The 18,716-nt window shown below is 40.3% G+C and overlaps 1 protein-coding gene across 1 annotated transcript; it reads left to right on the top strand.

Moving 5' to 3' along the window:
• The first annotated feature begins 635 nt into the window (after window positions 1-635).
• LOC117301125 lies at window positions 636-16,533 on the top strand. The gene is made up of 4 exons (XM_033785014.1): window positions 636-693; window positions 8,928-10,889; window positions 13,362-13,843; window positions 16,225-16,533. Exons 1-4 carry the CDS (start codon window positions 636-638, stop codon window positions 16,531-16,533), a joined length of 2,811 nt encoding a protein of 936 aa, XP_033640905.1.
• Window positions 16,534-18,716: the final 2,183 nt, after the last annotated feature.

Raw genomic sequence — 18,716 nt, 5'->3', positions numbered from 1 at the left:
CGAGCTGCTCAAGCACAAAATAGAGCCAAGCATAACACACTTCCGCTTATAATAAAGTTACCAGCCAAACTAAAATTTGCAAAGTACAAGTTGTGACAGGTATCCTGCTAAGTTCTGCTCAGCAGAACATTGTTAAGCAACATCTCCAGCTTTAAGAATGCATAATTGAAAAGATGTATCCAATCGAATGATACTGATGTTGATCAAATATGTTTATACTTTTTGAATACTCATACAACCACTTTACAACACTTTACAACAATTACTCATCTCGCTTTTAGTTGGAGTTTGGGAGAAGTGAAGCAGTTAAACGTGTTTATATACTTCATGAATATTTATAACCCAGAGCAGTGCACACAGTGAAACAGTTCATGAGTGCAAACTATAATCAACCAATCAATGCCATTACCCAAGATAACGTGACACGCAACGCGTGACGCACGTGCGTGTAAATTTCCTTGAAAAGAGACGGTAATGGGTAGAGATCTCATTGAGATGACACTTTGGAGGCGATGACAGTCGCAACAGAACTTGAGTGACAAAATTGCCTCTCCCAGAGTTTTTTTCTGACATTGTTTTAACCAGTCATTGTGGAGAAGAAATCTGCTGTTTACTCTGAGAAGTTGGTGAAGACCATGGCTGCTCAACTAATCTTACTGTTGCTTGCTATTCCTGTCTTTATCAACGGTCTAGGTAAGAATAGCCGTGTAGGGGATGACGAATATTAAGCAATGTGGACTTGAAGACACTGGACTCCTTTGGTAATTGTCAAAGACCAGTCTTCTCACTTGGTGTATTTCAACATATGCACAAAATAACAAACCTGTAAATATTTGTGCACAATCGGTCATCAAAGTTGCGAGATAATTATGGAAGAAAAAACACCATCGTCACACAAAATTGTGTGCTTTCAGATGCTTGATTTTGAGACCTCCAAATCGAATTCTCTGAGGTCTCGAAATCAAAATTCTCGAAAACTACGTTATTTCAGAGCGAGCCGTTTCTCACAGTATTTTATGCTATCAACAGCTCTCCATTGATCGTTAACAAGTAAGTTTTTTGGGGGGTTAAATAACAGTGATTACCAATAGTGTCCAGTGCCTTTAACATTAACACAATCATGCCTATGACTATTATATTAGCTCCATCTGTATCATACCGATTATGGCATCATTAAATTTTCCAGTGCAATGGGAGACTTTCTGGGACAATAGAGGGCAGCAGACTTACCGGGTAAATCCATTGTTCTCAGAATTATGCGCATGTTCAGAACTACGTAAACAATGGAAATTTACCCGGTATGTCTGCTGCCACCTAGCATTGGAAAGTCTCCTATTGTATTTTTGTTGATTCATTTTATTTTCTTATGATTGCCAATACCTCACAATAGCTTACGAAAGTTGCCAACGCTAACGCCCGCTTTACCAACGTTACCAATGACTACCAATGCTTACGAAAATCTGCGGCGAATGACTGTCATCGCAACATTCGCTGAAATTAAAATGCTCTACCCAATGCTGTTTTACACTGTTGCGAATAATATAAGAGTGAATTTGCTTACGAATAAAAATATTTGACAATCGCTCATACTTCGCAGCATTCGCAGTGTCTTCGTAAGCGTTCGTATCAAATTCGAAGCGGTTACCCGTCACGCCCCATCTCCTTACGAAGATCGGTCAATTTACAAACAGGTTTGTTAATTTCAGCGAATGTTGCGAAGACGGTCATTCGCCTCGGCATTCGTTAGCATTGGTAAGCCATTGTTAACGTCTGTAAAGCATGCGGAAGCTGTGGCAACGTTCGTAAAGGCACTCGTAAGGCGTTTGTAACCTTCGCGGGGTCCCTTTTATACAAATGTGGTGTTGCTGTTTGTCAAACGAACAAGTGGCCAGAGCGAGATTCACCCCGGTGTTAATAGCAATCGCGGAAATTAGTCAGAAAATGGCAAGACATTGGCAACGATGGTAAGACATTCGTAACATTCCTAAGTGCATTATTAACGTTGTAAGCCCTTTCATAAGCATTCGCAAGCATTCGTAACATTCGCTAGCAATCGCTTTATTTGTTTGAAATTGTTGGTAAGCTCATTGTTCGTTGCCTATTTGTAAGGCATTGGCTAGCGTGGTCAAGCGCTGGTAAGCATTCGTCATATATTCTTAAGGAGAGGTCGAGGGACGACCGAGGGGTGACCAAGATGAAAATGAATATTCATATAACATCCAAGCATTTGCATTTTTTGTGATATTCACCGTCCAATTGCAATTGTTTGGCGAATTCACCGCGAATTGTAACATTTATATTCGCAAGAATTTAATCATAGTCGCAAGAATATTCGCCACATTTTGATTGAGTGATCTTCGAAAAGAGGTGGAGAATGACTAGTGAACGTTCCGAAATTGTCACCAACGCTTACGAAACACGGCGAATGTTGCGAAGTTTGAGCGATTGTCAAATAATTCTACCCGTAAGCCCATTCGCTAGCATAATTTCCCTAGTGTGAGAGTAGCATTATATTTAGTTTGGCATAACAAACTTACGTTGTACAACTTCCTATGGAGTTTTGACGTATCTAAACGAATGAGAAAGTTGCTCCGATTACTATACCGGTAAAACAAAATAAGTTTTTGACTTTTTGTGCTATCCGGTTTAATATTTACAAATATTTTCTTTTTGTGTGTTTTTGAGTGTTCTTTACGCAGTTTATTTAAAATCAAGTTGCAAAAGTTTATTATAATAACACATAAAAACAAAGAACAAACTAAATCGGTTCGTTTTTCCCCCTTCAGTTACTCACACATCTTTACACGTCAGTCCTTCCTATGAAACTCTGATGATTCAGTCACCGCGGTATCCTGACAACTACACCAATGATCTTGAATTGGTTTGGATTCTACATACTGAGAAAGATTGGACATTGTCGATAATTTTCTCCAGTTTCTCCACCGAGCTTTATTGCGATCACTTCCGAGCTGGGAATGGTGCAAATTACACAGATAACATACTCGTTGAGTGGTCTGGTAATGAACTGCCTAGTTATCCATACTTCAGTGAGAGTTCTATGTGGCTAAGTTTTACATCTGACAGCAGAAACACGGACAGTGGGTTTTCATTGACAGTCACCAGTGTTCCTCGCCAAGGTAAAATTGCTTATAACTTCGTTCAACACATTTTGGTTTTTTTTTAATCATTTTTCGCTAATTACGTGACATTTTGATGATTTTTTTTACAGCAACTTTCTTTAAAAACATTATTTATGTTACTACAGCCCTATAAATTGCGTCCACGGTGAGCCGGTGCGTCCCTTTAATGACTCACTGCACTCTCCTGGAAGTGATCAGCAGCCGATTTTAAGAAACGCTAGACTAAATCCTATCTCGCGTTAGGACGCGTTCATACCGTTTTAACTTAGGATGGGTTCAATGCGTCCTGGGCCTTTGGATACGGAACCTAACTCCTAATTTGGGAAGAGTTTGGTGAAATCGACGACAGGTTCTTTGTGGAAAGAACTCCCATTTTTTTTTTTTTTTTTTAGTTTGGCCCCAAACATGGCGTCTGTCGCAAACTAACCTATTTACGCACGTGCATTATACAGGGTATTGATGAAAGCACACCTTTGGTAATAATTGTCAAAAACCAGTATTCTTACTTGGTGTATCTGAACATATGCACAAAATAGTTTCGAGAGAATAAGCAAAGACAAACAAAACTAGACATGAAAAAGGTTGACCCGAAAGTAGAGGTCAACTTGAGGTCATAATTATTTTTAAATTAATCTCCAACCCCTAACGGGTCTATAACTACTAACAGTTTAAAAATCGGCCGTGTAGTTCATGAGATATGATGCTGCAAAGATTTTCTAAAGCATTTAAATATTTGTTTACAATTAACCCCGTGCACGCGCGTCCAATCTGCGACTGATGCCAAGCTACCCATATTATTTCATTAAGCAAAGAGTCTCCTCTCCCTTGACCAAAACTTATAAACACGTAAGGCTCCACTGGTTACTTGCACTTGTATATGCAAAAGGTTTGGTATTTTAGGCATTTCTACAAGGTACAAAAATATGTCATATAATGAGGCCAACTAAAAATATTTGCCCACCGAAAAAGTTTCATCAAACACTATAATTCACAATTATTTATGATGATCAAATCATGTGACTGAATATTTTGCTGAGCATTCTGGAAACAAAATACAGAGGCTTAAAGAAGACATGTGCCTTATATCATTTTTGATTATTTTTGGAGATTATTATTTCTTATCCTTCATATCAATATTATTATTAATATTAAAATCTAAACATCAGCTTTTTGATTTTTTTGCAAGTTACCATGGTAATTTTTAAATAAATAAAAATATATATTTTGAATAAAATGAAGACAACTGCTGGCTGTAGAGTCATACACAGAGTCTCAAAGAACACTTCAGTCACTGCAGATGTTTCTTCCCTGTATGGCTTGACCGGGAAACCACACTTTCTCGTTTGCCGTGAAAACAGGAAAAACTCAAAACAAATTGGGCTAGTTGAAGTCATCGAAGATCGGTGTGTGGTGTGAACATTTCAATGCCCATCAAGTTTTAATATATGTTTGCATACTTCACATTAACAAATGAAGATATTTAGGGCATCGGTTGATATATGGCATCATTATTTGTTTCCCAATTCAAAGAAAAGGCATAATACAGTGAAAACTGGTAAGAGGACTCGATAAACGTTGACATTTTTTTTCACTAACTTCTCAAAAACTACAACACCACAGCAAGTAATATTTTAAGGGAAGCTTTCAACTGTCATTATCTTCAAACTGTTTAAGTTTAGTGTAAATCTGTGGACACAATGGTATGTAGTCGTCGTCAAAAACCCCTATGTATACGCACATTCGTTAAACGAAAACACTCAAACTTCGTGTACAAAGTATATGGGTCCAGAACTCGGTTAGAAAACGAATAAAAAGAGACTGCGCTGTAGTCCAGAACGCGGGTATGCAAACAAGAAAAAAAGACTTGAGTAGACTGCTCCCAAGAAGTCACAACTCATGATAGGTACATACTCAGTTGCATTTACCATAGAGAATATTTAACAATAACATGTAAGTGACTGCATCCAGTTATATTTAAATGAGTAGACTCCTCTCAAGAAGTCACAACTCATGTTAGGTACATACTGTATTATATTTACAATAGAGAATATTTAACAATAACATGGAAGCGACTGAATCCAGTTATATTCAAATGAAGATTATGTGGTTAATTAAGATTTTATTTTTTACATTTAGAATAAAGCTTATGTTCTAAGCTTCAATTTGGTATAATAAACTCTTTCGTATTATGGTTTGGGAGATTAGGCTTAAAGAAAAAAAAACGTGTACAAATGTTATGGGTTTTAGGCGGAAACAAAGAATAATAATAAAAACTAGACATTAGTTGTTTGTGAACAAACACAAAGCTGTTCCGTGTTCTTTTGCTCGGATTATGTGCTAAAACTACCAAGGAGTCTATAACTGAAAAAAAATTTGAAAATGTTTAACAGTGTCTTGAGTTATGGTGCCACTTCTGGTTAACCCGGAAGTAGAGGTCGACGTGGGGTCACGGTAGCCTAAGGCTAATCTCCAATGCCCAAGGAGTCTCTAACTTAAATTAATAATCAACATTGTCCCACATCCGGTTGACCCGGAAGTAGAGGTCAACTTGAGGTCATGGTTTTTCAAAGTATATTTTCAACGCCTAAGGGGTCTAAAACTGAAAAAAAGTTTGAAAATCGGTTGTACAGTACTTGAGATATGGTCATACTTCCGGTTGACCTGAAAGTAGAGGTCAACTTGAGGTCACGGTTTTTCAAAATTAATCTCTAATCCCCAAGGAGTCTATAACTACAAACAGTCTAAAAGTCGGCCGTGTACTTCTTGAGATGTGGTCCCACTTCCGGTTGACCCGGAAGTAGAGGTCAACTTGAGGTCACGGTTTTTCCAAATTAATCTCCAATCCTTAAGGAGTCTTTAACTACAAAATTCTTGTATTTGGTCAGTGGTTTGATGTTAGATTTAGCACGAGGGGATTTCGCTTAACTCTAAACGGCCACCAAACTCTGCGCTTACGATCACCGGTTTCTGCTTACTGTGCAAGCACGGAATACAAAGTGCGAGCTTGGAAGCACACAAACAAAATAAATCCCTGCTTAGTAGTCTATTTCGCTTGACGTAAGCGCAGAAAACACTACTTCTGCTTAGCACTGAATAGTTGCTTCCAGAGCAGAGCATGTTGGGTCCATTCGCACAGGATTTTTCAGTATGCAAGTTCCCATCATGATAGGCCTAGGTGACTAGTGAAATTTAGTACTCGACTAGTCGCACCTCAAACCCAACTACGACACTTGTTGAGATAAATTACGCATTCTCAAGATTTGTGTCGCAATGTGCTGCAAGCGCAACATTAATTATGTTGCGATTAGTAGTAAGCAACACAACTGTTTCACCAAACAGGTAGTCGGGACTAGTTTTGTAGTCAACGTGTGGGCATGATTATAATGGAGTAGAGAAAAACAGTAGTCGCGACTCAAATAATAGAGAGGTTTCACAAGTGTACAGATAAACACACAGATACCGATACGACACTTTGTGTGTTCAAGTGACGCGTATCCGCGACTATCGTATTTTGCATATACGTTCGTACAGGATACGGGAGCTTATACACGTCGTAGATAAATGGATACTGTTTTGCAGATTTTTAGTTGTATTTTTGTCCTCGATCAAAGATATTTCCCACTGAATAGCTTTCACATCGTGCTTGATATAGATATAATTTGTTTAGTCATTTGCAAGCAAAAAGATGAGAAAATGTAGTGTACAAAACACGGGGTCTCTAACCGGTCATACGTATGTCAGAAAAACACTCATGATGAATGCGAGCGACTCAAGTGAAACATACCTATAGTTTGCGAGACAAAATTCAACACATGGCTGATGTGAACGGTTACGGTTATCATATCCATATCTGTATCTGTATCCGCACGCTTGCGAATCCTCTCTAATAATTTGTAGTCGTGACTTTAACACTTAAGCACACTAGTCGCCCCGGCCTACTTTTGCACAACTAATTATAAAGCACGGTTGTCCTGTGAATGCAAATCAAATTTTTAAGTCACTGTTTTTGTAGTGACAGTTTCACAGGAATTGAGCACAATTAGTCAACTGTAGTAAATTTTTTGTTGCGAATTTTGACGCTCAAGAACACATTCCCTGCTAAGCTGTTAATTACGTTTAGCGTAAGCACAATTCCCTGATTACGTAAGCGCTGCGTTTCTTCCTTGAAAAAGTCATCGGCACAGGACCAGACCAAACTTCATATAGCTTTTAAAACACAAAAAACAGCTAAACGCAGCAAATACCATTCCTCATTTTGTACAAGTCGTGAATCCAGGTATTCTGCTCAATTTCTGCATTTTTATAAAGCAAAATGTTTTGCCTATTTATTATAAGCAGCTCTATACAAATGACCCACTCAACCACAAGAGAAACGTCAGCATAATAAAATCGCTGCTTTTGTATTCCTGCCAAAGAGTTTCACGGACTTCACCCGTAAATGAGTCGAAATCCCAGGCGTTCTATTTTCGTCGTCCACGCTCGTCGCCTGAAACGAACCCGGTCAACTCGGTCCCAAACCAACTTGGTCCCAGTCATACGTTGACAGTTTTTTTCACTCGTTTCTCAAAAACGAACCCGGTCAACTCGGTCGCAAATAAACTCGGTCCAAGTCATACGTTGACAGTTTTTTTCACTAATATCTCAAAAACTACAACACCACAGCAAGTAATATTTTAAGGGAAGCTTTCAACTATCATTATCTTCAAACTGTTTAAGTTTAGTGTAAATCTGTGGACACGATGGTGTGTCGTCGTCGTCAAAACCCCCTTTTCAATTGCGCACGTTCGTTTGAACGAAACCCCTAAACCTTCGTACTTTGTCGCGTGCAAAGTATATGGGCCCGGAACTCGGTTAGATTGTTATGGGTTCTGAACGATGGTGGGAAAACAGAATGAGTAGACTTCCTCTCAAGAAGTCCCAACTCATGATAGTTACATACTGTATGGCATTTACCAAAGAGAATATTTAACAATAACATGGAAGCGACTGCATCCAGTTATGTTCAAATGAAGATTACGTGGCTAATTATTTAAGATTTTTAATTTTGTTTACATTTAGAGTAAAGCTTTTGTTCTAAGCTTCAATTTGGTACATGATTTCACTATTTTGAACTTATGGTCCAGGAGAATAGACTTCAATAACAATAACAATAACAATCTAGACGAAAACAATACGTCCTGTACAGCTAATAAAAATAATACAAATCTCGACGAAAACAATACCTGTTCCGACGGTGGGTCGGAACAGCTAAAAACACAACATTGTTTTGTGCCGCCATCGTTCAAAACAGAAGTTGACCTAAAGAGCGAACAAGCTTTCGCCTCGAATAGCAACTGTGTCACGCGTATCTTGAGACCAACCAGAAACCACAGAGCACAGGGAGGTTGGCTTTACCGAACCATGCACTGGAGCATGGTCGATTTGGTCAACTCGAGAAGCTACGTCACAGTAACTGGTCAAGTCTAGTCGCTCACCTGAACTTTCTCATAGTAGTTTGAAATGTCATCATACCACAACAAGTAGTGCTTTGACCGATTTAAAGTTCATACAGAGAGTGCGGACGAGCGGTAAAGAGCACCGTATTCAAACTCTTGTGTTTCTGATCAGCAAAGTGTGGGTCCGAGCCCGGTCCCTAAAGCACGAAGCATCAACTAAATTTACAAGTAAGACATTATTCAATTCTTTCTTACAAAGGGCTCCTTTGCCAACTTCTTAAAAACGTCCATGACGGTTAAATTGGTTTGATATATTTTTATTTTGAATGTACTCTTTACGTTTCTAACGCAGGTATTAACCTAACCCAAGTTTCTGTTAATGACACCTGCTCTTACCACATGTGTCCATGCGAAAACCAAGAAGCCGTTGGTGAAAGGAGATTGTGCCACTGCGACGAGCTCTGTGTTAAGTACGACGACTGCTGTTCCTGTCTTGTGGATGGTTTGCTGATTGGGAACTCATCATCAGTGGCAGCCACCACGCCAGATACTGATCGTCCTTCTATGTCTGGAGGAACACCAATAGATGACTACGTAAGGTGTATCCAGACACAAGATATACGCGCCAATGATCGTAAGCCTCGTTTCGGTCATCGCCTGATTTCACTCTGTCCTGTTGATTGGGAGGACAATGTCATCGGTATTCGTGACCTGTGCCAGACAGACATTGGATTCGTATCGTCCATTCGAGGCAGTCCAGTTTATAGCGTTCAAGACAACCTTCACTACAAAAATGTCTATTGTGCAATCTGTCATGGTGTTGCACTCGAGAACGTTTCGTTCTGGTATACTTTATTTGCTTCACAATTGTTTAATCAACCTGCTCCCTCCGAGGACATTATGATTCACTGGGATGCACAGAATGTTAGCTTTAAAAAGAGGTGGAAGAGAGTGACAAGACCAGGCTACCAGTCCAATTCGACAGTACGAAAATTCGTCAAAATAAAATTGCTTGCGCCTCGTAACTGCGTTCTTGTAGACGTCGCGTGGTGTCCTCCGTTAACCAACAAAGCGGATAAGCAACTTTGCCATCATGGCTATCTCGCCCCAGTCGCTCTAAATGGTATTACCTACCGAAACAAGTTCTGCGCCAAGTGCCACTTTTCTTCGTCAGAGCAATACCATTGGTGTCAACCACTTATAGAAGGTGGGCGTGACGGTTCTTCAATGGCAACCCTCATGATCTTCTCGGATCGCACAGAGTTCAGTTTCGGGGGCACACGAAAAAAAGTCTGCAGCACCAGCCAGTTGTACGATCCGTATATTGGCCAGTGTCGTGATTTGACGTGCCCCGGTGGATATGACTTTTCAGAGAACGGCGAAAATTGTGTGCGAGTTGATGGATTGGCCTTAGACGTTGAGATCAAGCTGACGGTTACTGGCAGTTTCCCAGACGTAGAACGGTCAGACACGAGTTGGGAAACGGCCGTACATCAATCTGTAGACGATTTCCTGTCAATTGTTCTCTTGGCAACCAAAGAGGGAAACGACTTGACCAGAAACAATGCGAACATATTTTGCAATGACCTCAAGGTAACTTGGGTTTGTTCATCAGTCGAGCCGAGGGCATTACCTTCTAGAGATAGATGCGCACAGCACCATGCCTCGCAGTGTTTCGTGAACATATCACTTGACTGTGATGCGTCACCTACGGATCAACTGATCAACTTCAACCACATGGTTCAGGATGAATGTCTCAAAGAGGGGGGTCTTTGGAATAGCACCTACCATCTAGACTCCTTCACGGTTGCACCGACCTGTAGTTTGCAATCAGACGAGTCCCGAAACCAGACGAACTCATCTGAGCACCGATCGACCAAGTTTCTTGCAAAGGCCCTGATCTGGGACGCGACATTGGGTGAATTAATGGAAACAAACCTAACTGAATACTGTGATTGCCCACTGCTCACATTCTCCATGACAGACTACGTCTTCACTGGCGCCCTCAATGACTCTATTAAGTTAATCGGTTATGATGACATCATCCTCCTTAACGGCCAGTATAAGTTATCGGATAATGGATATGTTGAAGTTTGCAGTTTCTTGGTGAAAACAGCGCCCTCTTCTGACGGTGATCTGGACGAACTGGTTCAACTTATCCTAACAGTTGCAGGGAGCAGCGTGTCCATGGTCGGGCTGACGGTCACAATAGCCACGTATGTTGCATTTCCAGCTCTCCGTCGGAACGTGGCTGGCAAATCTCTAATGAGTCTGGTAGCTGCTCTCTTCTTTGCACAGGCAACGATGCTTATAGGTAAGCATTAACACCTAATTCTCAACTTAACCGAGCCACGAGCATTGGCGTAACCAGATGGGAGGGGGGGCTGCGCTCAGAACCCTTGCCCCCCCCCCTCTTGCCCCCATATGAAATCACAGAAAAGTATATTCTTATAGGCCCTAATATATAAATCGTTTAAGGCTGCACAAAATGCTGCCGTTAAAAGGAAAACTTTTATTTATATAAGTATGTGGACTGGACTTTTACGCAGTCATGGCAAATGTATAGAAACGCGCGCGCGATCGTATTGGCGGTAAATGTATTGTGTGTGGTTTGTGGTTAACGGAGAGTGCAGGAAGTCACAAAGTTAGGGTTCTGTTTAATACGTGGTGGTCTGAACGTAGACCAATAGCTCCGTTAACTATGGAGGAAGAAAAAAAAACAGAGAAATTTACTACATCAAAATGGCCAGCGCAAAAGGTTGCTTATAGACCATTTCTTCTCCTTTGAAGCAAGCGTTGGAATTGACAGGTATGCCTATTTTAAATAATTATCCGTTTCATAATTAAAATTTGATTATTATACACCCACAATTTCAATCCTGTATTTTGATTTTGATTTTTTTAATGGCTTACACTTAAGGCCGAGTAAAAAAAGAAATATGTTTAGCATTCGGGTTTCTCAAAAAAAGGAAGGAGGAGGTTTTTTTTTTATTTTTAATTTTTTATTTTAAGATTGCTGCCATTCTTTGTTAAATGTCAAATATCAATTTTTTTTAATATTGCTGAAATACACAAAACATTAATGAAACATTTTGGTTGAGGCATTCAGACAAGAAATTCAGATTGTTTTTGCTGAGATCATTTAAAATAACCCTATTAAAAAAAAAAAAAAAAAAAATAGTAATCCTTGTTTACAGTCCAAAAGTTGTATCTTATACAAATGACAAGTTCTCTTAGATCTTTTGTTACATGCTGACTATGTAGACTGTTTAAGAACTGCATTGGTGTGTATCAATTATCAGTTAACATATTTAATAATAATATTGCACTTCTTTGCCCCCCCCCCCCCATTTTTTTTTAAATCTCTGCCCCCACTTGCCCTCCCCCCAAATGAAAATGTCTATTAACGCCGCTGGCCACGAGTGGCCGATTTTTATACACTCTCACTAATCGTGTCAGTCAACAACCGCCATTGTAACTGCATGCACGTGCTACACAAAATGGACCCAAAGCATTCTCAACTTCTTTCAGACAGTCCAGAGATTGTAAAACAATTCCCTCAACTCACTGATACAAGCTTGAATGACAGCTTCAAATACCCAAATGCATAGGCTACAGCGCACAAGGCAAGGGGAAACCCCTGAGAATCACTGACTGTGTTATGATTGTTTTTGCTCAGCCTGTGAATCAATAAATCAAGGCCACTCAAACCTATTCAATTTGTTTCTCGAGCGTGCAATGAAGGAAGTTTTAAATCAACCAGCGGGGTTATTCAACAAAATGTACAACTTTGCAGTGAGTGACTGTCGTCCCCTTTAATGCAGGGTTGAAGGCACTGCATGCACACCTTTGGTAAACACATATTATATTCTCACCTGGTGTAACCCAACGTAATAATTATGCATCTAAATGAGATATTATTTTCAGTGTGGTTGGAAATTCGCATGCGCAGAAGTCGTCTGTCTGGGCGTTTTATTCGCTATTGCTCTATGACACATTGTTTTTCAATCTGACAAGTACGATGATTCAAAACGAATCACCATAGCAATACGTGCGAATCAAAACAGGATGAATCTAAGTGCCTATGTGAAACCTAGGTTCGTGGTTTGTGATATAATATGGACCCGGAGCTGGATTTGACCACAAACTTCAGACTTGTCTTATCTCGAGTTAGGACGAGTTCCTCGTTCTAATTAGGACTAGCCTTATGTGTAAGAGTGGTCAAGTGGTTAGACTGAATGACTTGCAACAAGGTTCGAAACCCCCAACTAACCGCTGCGGCACAAGACTAGAATCAATATTGTCGTCGAGTTACTGAATTTCAATTCCTTAAATTTTATGTAATTCTTAATAATGGACGTCCAACCAATGTTTGTATGAGGGATATTAGCTGTTGCCAGCTTGGTTTTTCATATCCCCTTTGTTGCCCCTTGTGAAAGTTCGCCGAGTTCCCTTGATGGGAAGATCGTCTAACAAATAGCACCTTAAAGGGACACAGGACTAGTCCTAAAACAAATAGGGAAATCTTTATTTATTAAGAGCTATCCTTCCCGATCTTGAAATCTTGGTGGCAGCAGACACCGCGGTGGTGATTACGAGTTGTACAAGCGAAGTCCAATAACCCGTCGGTGATCATATGATCGCCATGTATCTCAACACTTAAACCCACTGCTAGGCAGCGCAGCACAACCCATGTACCACAGCAGTGTCTGCTGCCACCAAGTGTTGAAGATCGGTGAAGGATACATGTGGTGTGTTCAACACATGTGCCTTACCTTTGTTCCAGGGTTCAACATGAATGACATCCAAGAGTTATGCAGCGGCTTTGCGATCGCTGGTCACTTCTTCTGGCTCTCGGCTTTCTTTTGGATGAATCTACTCGCCATTGACATCTACCGCACCTTCGGTGTCGGCAACAGACTAAAGAACGTCACCACGTACAACCGATCTGTCTGGTGTTACGCCCTCTACGGCTGGGGTTCACCGACAGTGATCGTCTGCGTGTGCGTGATTCTGAGCTACTGCAACTGCGTGGATGTGGACGTACACTACGGCGATAGCGAGGCTTGTTGGCTAGGTGGAGGGACGGCAAACTTGGTGGCTTTCGGGGTGCCGGTGGCCCTGATTATTGGCACCAATGCAGTTCTGTTTGCATTGACCATCATCGGGATCAGCATAACCAGGCGTGCCTCGAATAAGATGAACATCACGCAAGGACAAAAGTCATCGGCGAAGCGGGCAAACACCGACCTGCTCCTGTATGTGAAGGTGAGGGTTATAGTAATGACTACACATTAGCTATTCCGTTTTGTTTTGCTTTGTTTATATGCTTCATAGCCCAAGGAGTCTATAACTGGAAAACAAATTGGAAAATTTTGTGCAGTTCTTGATTATTACAATAATAATATTATAATAAGTGTTATATAAGGACATGTATCTTCCACAAGGCACTCAAGGCGCTCAGTACGTACATAAACATTTTAATATAAACCCGATGAAATACACATCAACCAATAGACCTTATCGCAAATACCAATGCGCAAGCGCACACTGTTGAATGAGGTGCATTGTGGGATAGATATGAATCAAATTTGGATACCAGCTAGACCACAATGCACCTAATTCCAAGCTCTACGCGCGCGCCCCAGTATTTGCGAAAAGGTCTATGAATTCTTAGTCACCGTATATTGACTGCACAGCGTTAACACGCAAACGCAATTCAAGATTTGCGCGTCGTGCGTCTTGCGTACACAAGGCAGACTGTGAGAGGGCGAACACAAAATGGGAATTCCTTAACGTTGGGAGCTGCATTATTTCATGAATGGCAGATTTGTGCAGAACATATGCTGCCATGGAGTGTGAATCTGTTGAAATTAGTGCTTTCTTGCAGGTAAGATTTGAGATATAAAGCTTTTAAAATTTTCCGCCCAGAAATGGGCCCTGATATCCAGTACGTCACTGTAGTATAATACGAAAGTGTAAGGCCGCCAGGGCTATCACGAATCTACGCTTTAGTGTCTAGTCTATGAATCAAACTATTTCATCCATCAATTGAATGGGATTTCGCTAATAATAATATCACTTAATTTGTCAAACGACGGTTGGTCACATTTTAAACTATTTTGCAAAATATACAGGCAAACTTAATACACAGTGTTTGCAACATTATCGAGTACAATATCAGTTTGCTCAATAATAGTAAATCAATGTTTTACCTACTCCAATTGATATTGTTCAGCTGTATTTTGTTGGAAATCATTTCATCTTTCAGTTTAATAGACAGTAGTTTTCAAGACGAACTAACGTTAGTTTAAAACGAATCGACAGTGTAAGTGTAAATTCGTATAGAATGTACAGTTCAGTTTAACTACCTAACTATACGTCATACAGTGACGTCACATAAATAGTTTAACGGAACACGTTGCCTTGGATCGGACGAGTTGGTCTATAACAAGTGTTTATAACAGTTTGTTATAAAATGCATTGGTTGGAAAGATGTTTTAAAAGTAGAATACTATGATCCACACAAATTTGCCTCGAAATTGCGTGGTTCTCCTTTTACTTTGCGAACTAACACGGTCGGCCATTTTTTGGTGTAAACTTATTTGACTCCCTTAAATGGTCAATTCCGAGGCGTGTTTGTGTGGATCATTGTATTCTACTTTTACAACATCTTTCTACCCATATGCATTTTGTTAAAAACAGTTACAAACCCTTTTCAAAGACCAACTCGACCGATCCCAGGCAACGTGTCCCTTTTATAACAAATACTGCACGCAAATAAAATCCCAAAACAATCATCCATTTTGGATTCGTGTTTGATTCTAGTTTGTGTTTGGTATAATATGTTGCTTTTCCGCTTACAGATTAATGTCAAGTGACATCACCGTCAAAACATTACATGTTGCTATGTAAATGGAGTAGTCTAGTTCTCATTATTCAAACGTAGTGTGTGGTGAAGAGGTTTAACTAGTGGTTTTAACCCGCGCCGAGGCCTGGACTTGATCATTTTACCGAGACGAAGTCGAGGTAAATTATCAAGAACCAGGCCTCGGCGGGTTTAAACAACTAGTTGAAAACCGATTCAGCACACTTTGATTCCCATTCATAAATACATTTTCGGGCAAAAAAAAACCCTCCTTTCGCACCGATATTCGCAAGTGAGTTTAGCAGAGTTGCCCTGCAAATTTGTGACGTCAACGTTCGTATCGCATTCGTATTCGCAGGAGGTATGAACCGGGCTTTAAGCGTCACCCAGTAACGATTAGCCGCGCTGAATACAATCCACTACACAACAAAAATTTATCCTTATCTTGTAATACTTTTACACGTTTTTTCACTATGATTTCAGTTCATTGTTGTCTGAATTGACCCAACCCACGCAGTAGAATGGACGAAACTAGCTCGGGAAGTCCGCGTTTTGATAGGACAGTTCTTTTCAGAACTAACAATTCCCCTAAATTCCGAAACTCTACTCTGCGGTAGTAAAATATAAAGCAAGACAAGTTCTCGAAAGAAAACAAAAATCAACATGACAAGTAGATACACACATGGTAATACCGCAAATCAAACAAATTAATATGCCTATACAGTGTAAACAAAAATGTATATGTTGTGCGATTGTTCGATTGTTTTTTGTTTCCCTTCAGCTATCAGCCATTATGGGCTTCACTTGGATTTTTGGCTTCATCGCATCCCTGTTCAACCTCCCAGCCTTCTGGTATCCCTACATAATCCTCAACTCACTCCAGGGGGCGCTCGTCTGTCTCGCCTTTGTTTGCAACAGGCGCGTCATCGCCATGTGGAAGACCAAACTGGGAATGCACATCCTCAGAAATGCCCGTAATGAAAACTCATCTAGCTCCACAGCTCAGAAGAAGACAAATCGGGAAATGGTCACCCTGTCAGAGAAGATCGCTGAGGAAAGCAGTAACACCATCAATATGACTAAAATGTAACTGATGGGAGTGGGGATTAATATAGGGCGCCACCATGAGTTTGCTAGGCAGCGTCTCATACACCCACTGGTCTTTTATTATGCTAACCCGTTAGGACCTACACTGTTACAAAAATACAATCCGTAAAATTGACGGTGCTTCACCTGGCAGCCATGGTGCCAGGTATAAGTGCAGTAAATTTCACAGTGGAAGTTTGGTAAATATTGTGCTTTAGAGATAGTTTGCAAAACTCCTACTGTGGAAATTACTGCACTTTACCTGACACCCTAGCTGACGTGTCACGATTTATTTTGTGTATAGTGTAGACTGATCCCCTGTCTCTGTACTTGCCGTTCCGAACCAGTGATTTCATAGGATAACATTCATTGCTCAATTTCATAGAGCTGCTTAACGGTAAGCACATTTCCGTGCTTCAGAGGTTGGGATGTAAGCGTATTTCACTAGGAAAGAAAATAAGGCGGCCATCTTGCGCGTTTTTATGGATGTGATTGATTCACGTCATTATTTTGTGTGCGATAAGCAACCGGAAGGTTAGCGTTGCCTTTTCTTGTGCTTACGGTTAGCAGCCTTATGGAATGAAAATCGTGCAGTAAGCACAGAATCGGCTGCTAAGCAGCGCCATGAAATTGGGCCGATCTCATCGGATAAACGTGCAGTGACGTAGCTTTACGTATCTGTGTTTTGATTGGTGATGTGATGTAGAGATGTGGGTGACACCGTCAAATATTACCACGGACACTTCAAACAAACAAATAATAGTTAGAAAGTTTCCTTTCGTTCGTTTGCATGCAGTGTGTTATGCATATGCAATTAGTAACACTTCTTTGTAAATTTACCAAGTTATTATTTTCTTCTGCACAAAAACAACATAGGGGCGACTTTTTTAGGGCGCGACTTTGTCAGGGGTGACTCTGGTGGGGCCACTTTGTGGGAAGGGGCGACATTGTAAGGGGCGAGTTGGTACATGGAGAGGGTGAGCTTGCTTGGGGGCAGCTTTCAGGGGGCGACTTTTATGGGTGACTTTGCCGGGGCGAGATGACTGTTGTCCCTTGCAAGTAATGTTAGTGTGTGATGAGTTGAGTGTGTATCTCCGTGTGAAATGAATGTATAGGCGGAAGGTGATTATGGACCGGCGTTATTCACGAGCCTCGAATTGTGACAAACCTACTTCATAGGACACTTTTAAAAGGCCATTGGCGGTTTTTTATTTTTATTATTTTTTTCTGAGAGAACTAAGTTAATGAGAACGGCCCGAGTGCATAGTTTTTTTCTCTACATAAAAATTGCCATCCTCAAAAGTTTTCCTGTTTTTTGTTTGAAGGACTCCTTTTTGTTTTAAGCGATTAAAGGAACACAAGTGACGTTGCCTTGGATCGGACGAGTTGGTCTATAACAAGCTTTTGTAACCGTTTGTTACAAAATGCCTATGGTTGGAAAGATGTTTTAAAAGTATATACAACGATCCACACAAACTTGCCTCAAAATTGCGTGGTTTTCCTTTCACTTTGCGACTAACACAGTCGGCCATTATGGAAATGTGACTCCCATAAATGGCCGACCGTGTTAGTCGACGAGGTAGAAGGAAAGCCTTGCAATTACGAGGCATGTTACATGTGTGGATCATTGTATGCTACTTTTACATCTTTCTACCCATATGCATTTTATAACCAACGGTTACAAACGCTTTTCAAAGACCAACTCGACCGATCCAAGGCAACGTGTTCCTTTATTAAGGAAAACAAATTCCCAAATTGAAAATAACTACGACAGTGAAAATGTTGATGTACGAATTCAAAGAAAGAAACGAAATTACGGCCCGTAGTGAAAGGTTGCACATTATTTTGTTTCGATGATTTTTGCATGCGGTATTAATTGCGTTGGTAAGTTTGCAATTTAGATCTGTTCGATTGTGTTTGTCCTATGTTTGTCTGTTTGTCCTGTTATTGCTTTCCAAAGGCATGTTTTTAGCTATTAGTAGTACAAGCATGCCTTGTCCAAACGGCATCCAAACTGTGTCCTTTCTTTGCTTCTAATAACTTTATGTATTATTATTATCTAACTTAAATTTTACACACTATAACATCCTACAATGCACCACTTTGGAAATGATGTGGAAATCATGCATCAAAAGTAAGACTTGTAAAACGGATTTTTCAGAGATACAATGCACTGCGAAATAATGC

Source organism: Asterias rubens, chromosome 16 (assembly GCF_902459465.1).
Source record: "Asterias rubens chromosome 16, eAstRub1.3, whole genome shotgun sequence".
In the NCBI taxonomy this organism is placed as follows: domain Eukaryota; kingdom Metazoa; phylum Echinodermata; class Asteroidea; order Forcipulatida; family Asteriidae; genus Asterias; species Asterias rubens.
The sequence above is the reverse complement of the archived record's forward strand: the minus strand, read 5'-3'. Positions and strand labels throughout refer to the sequence as shown.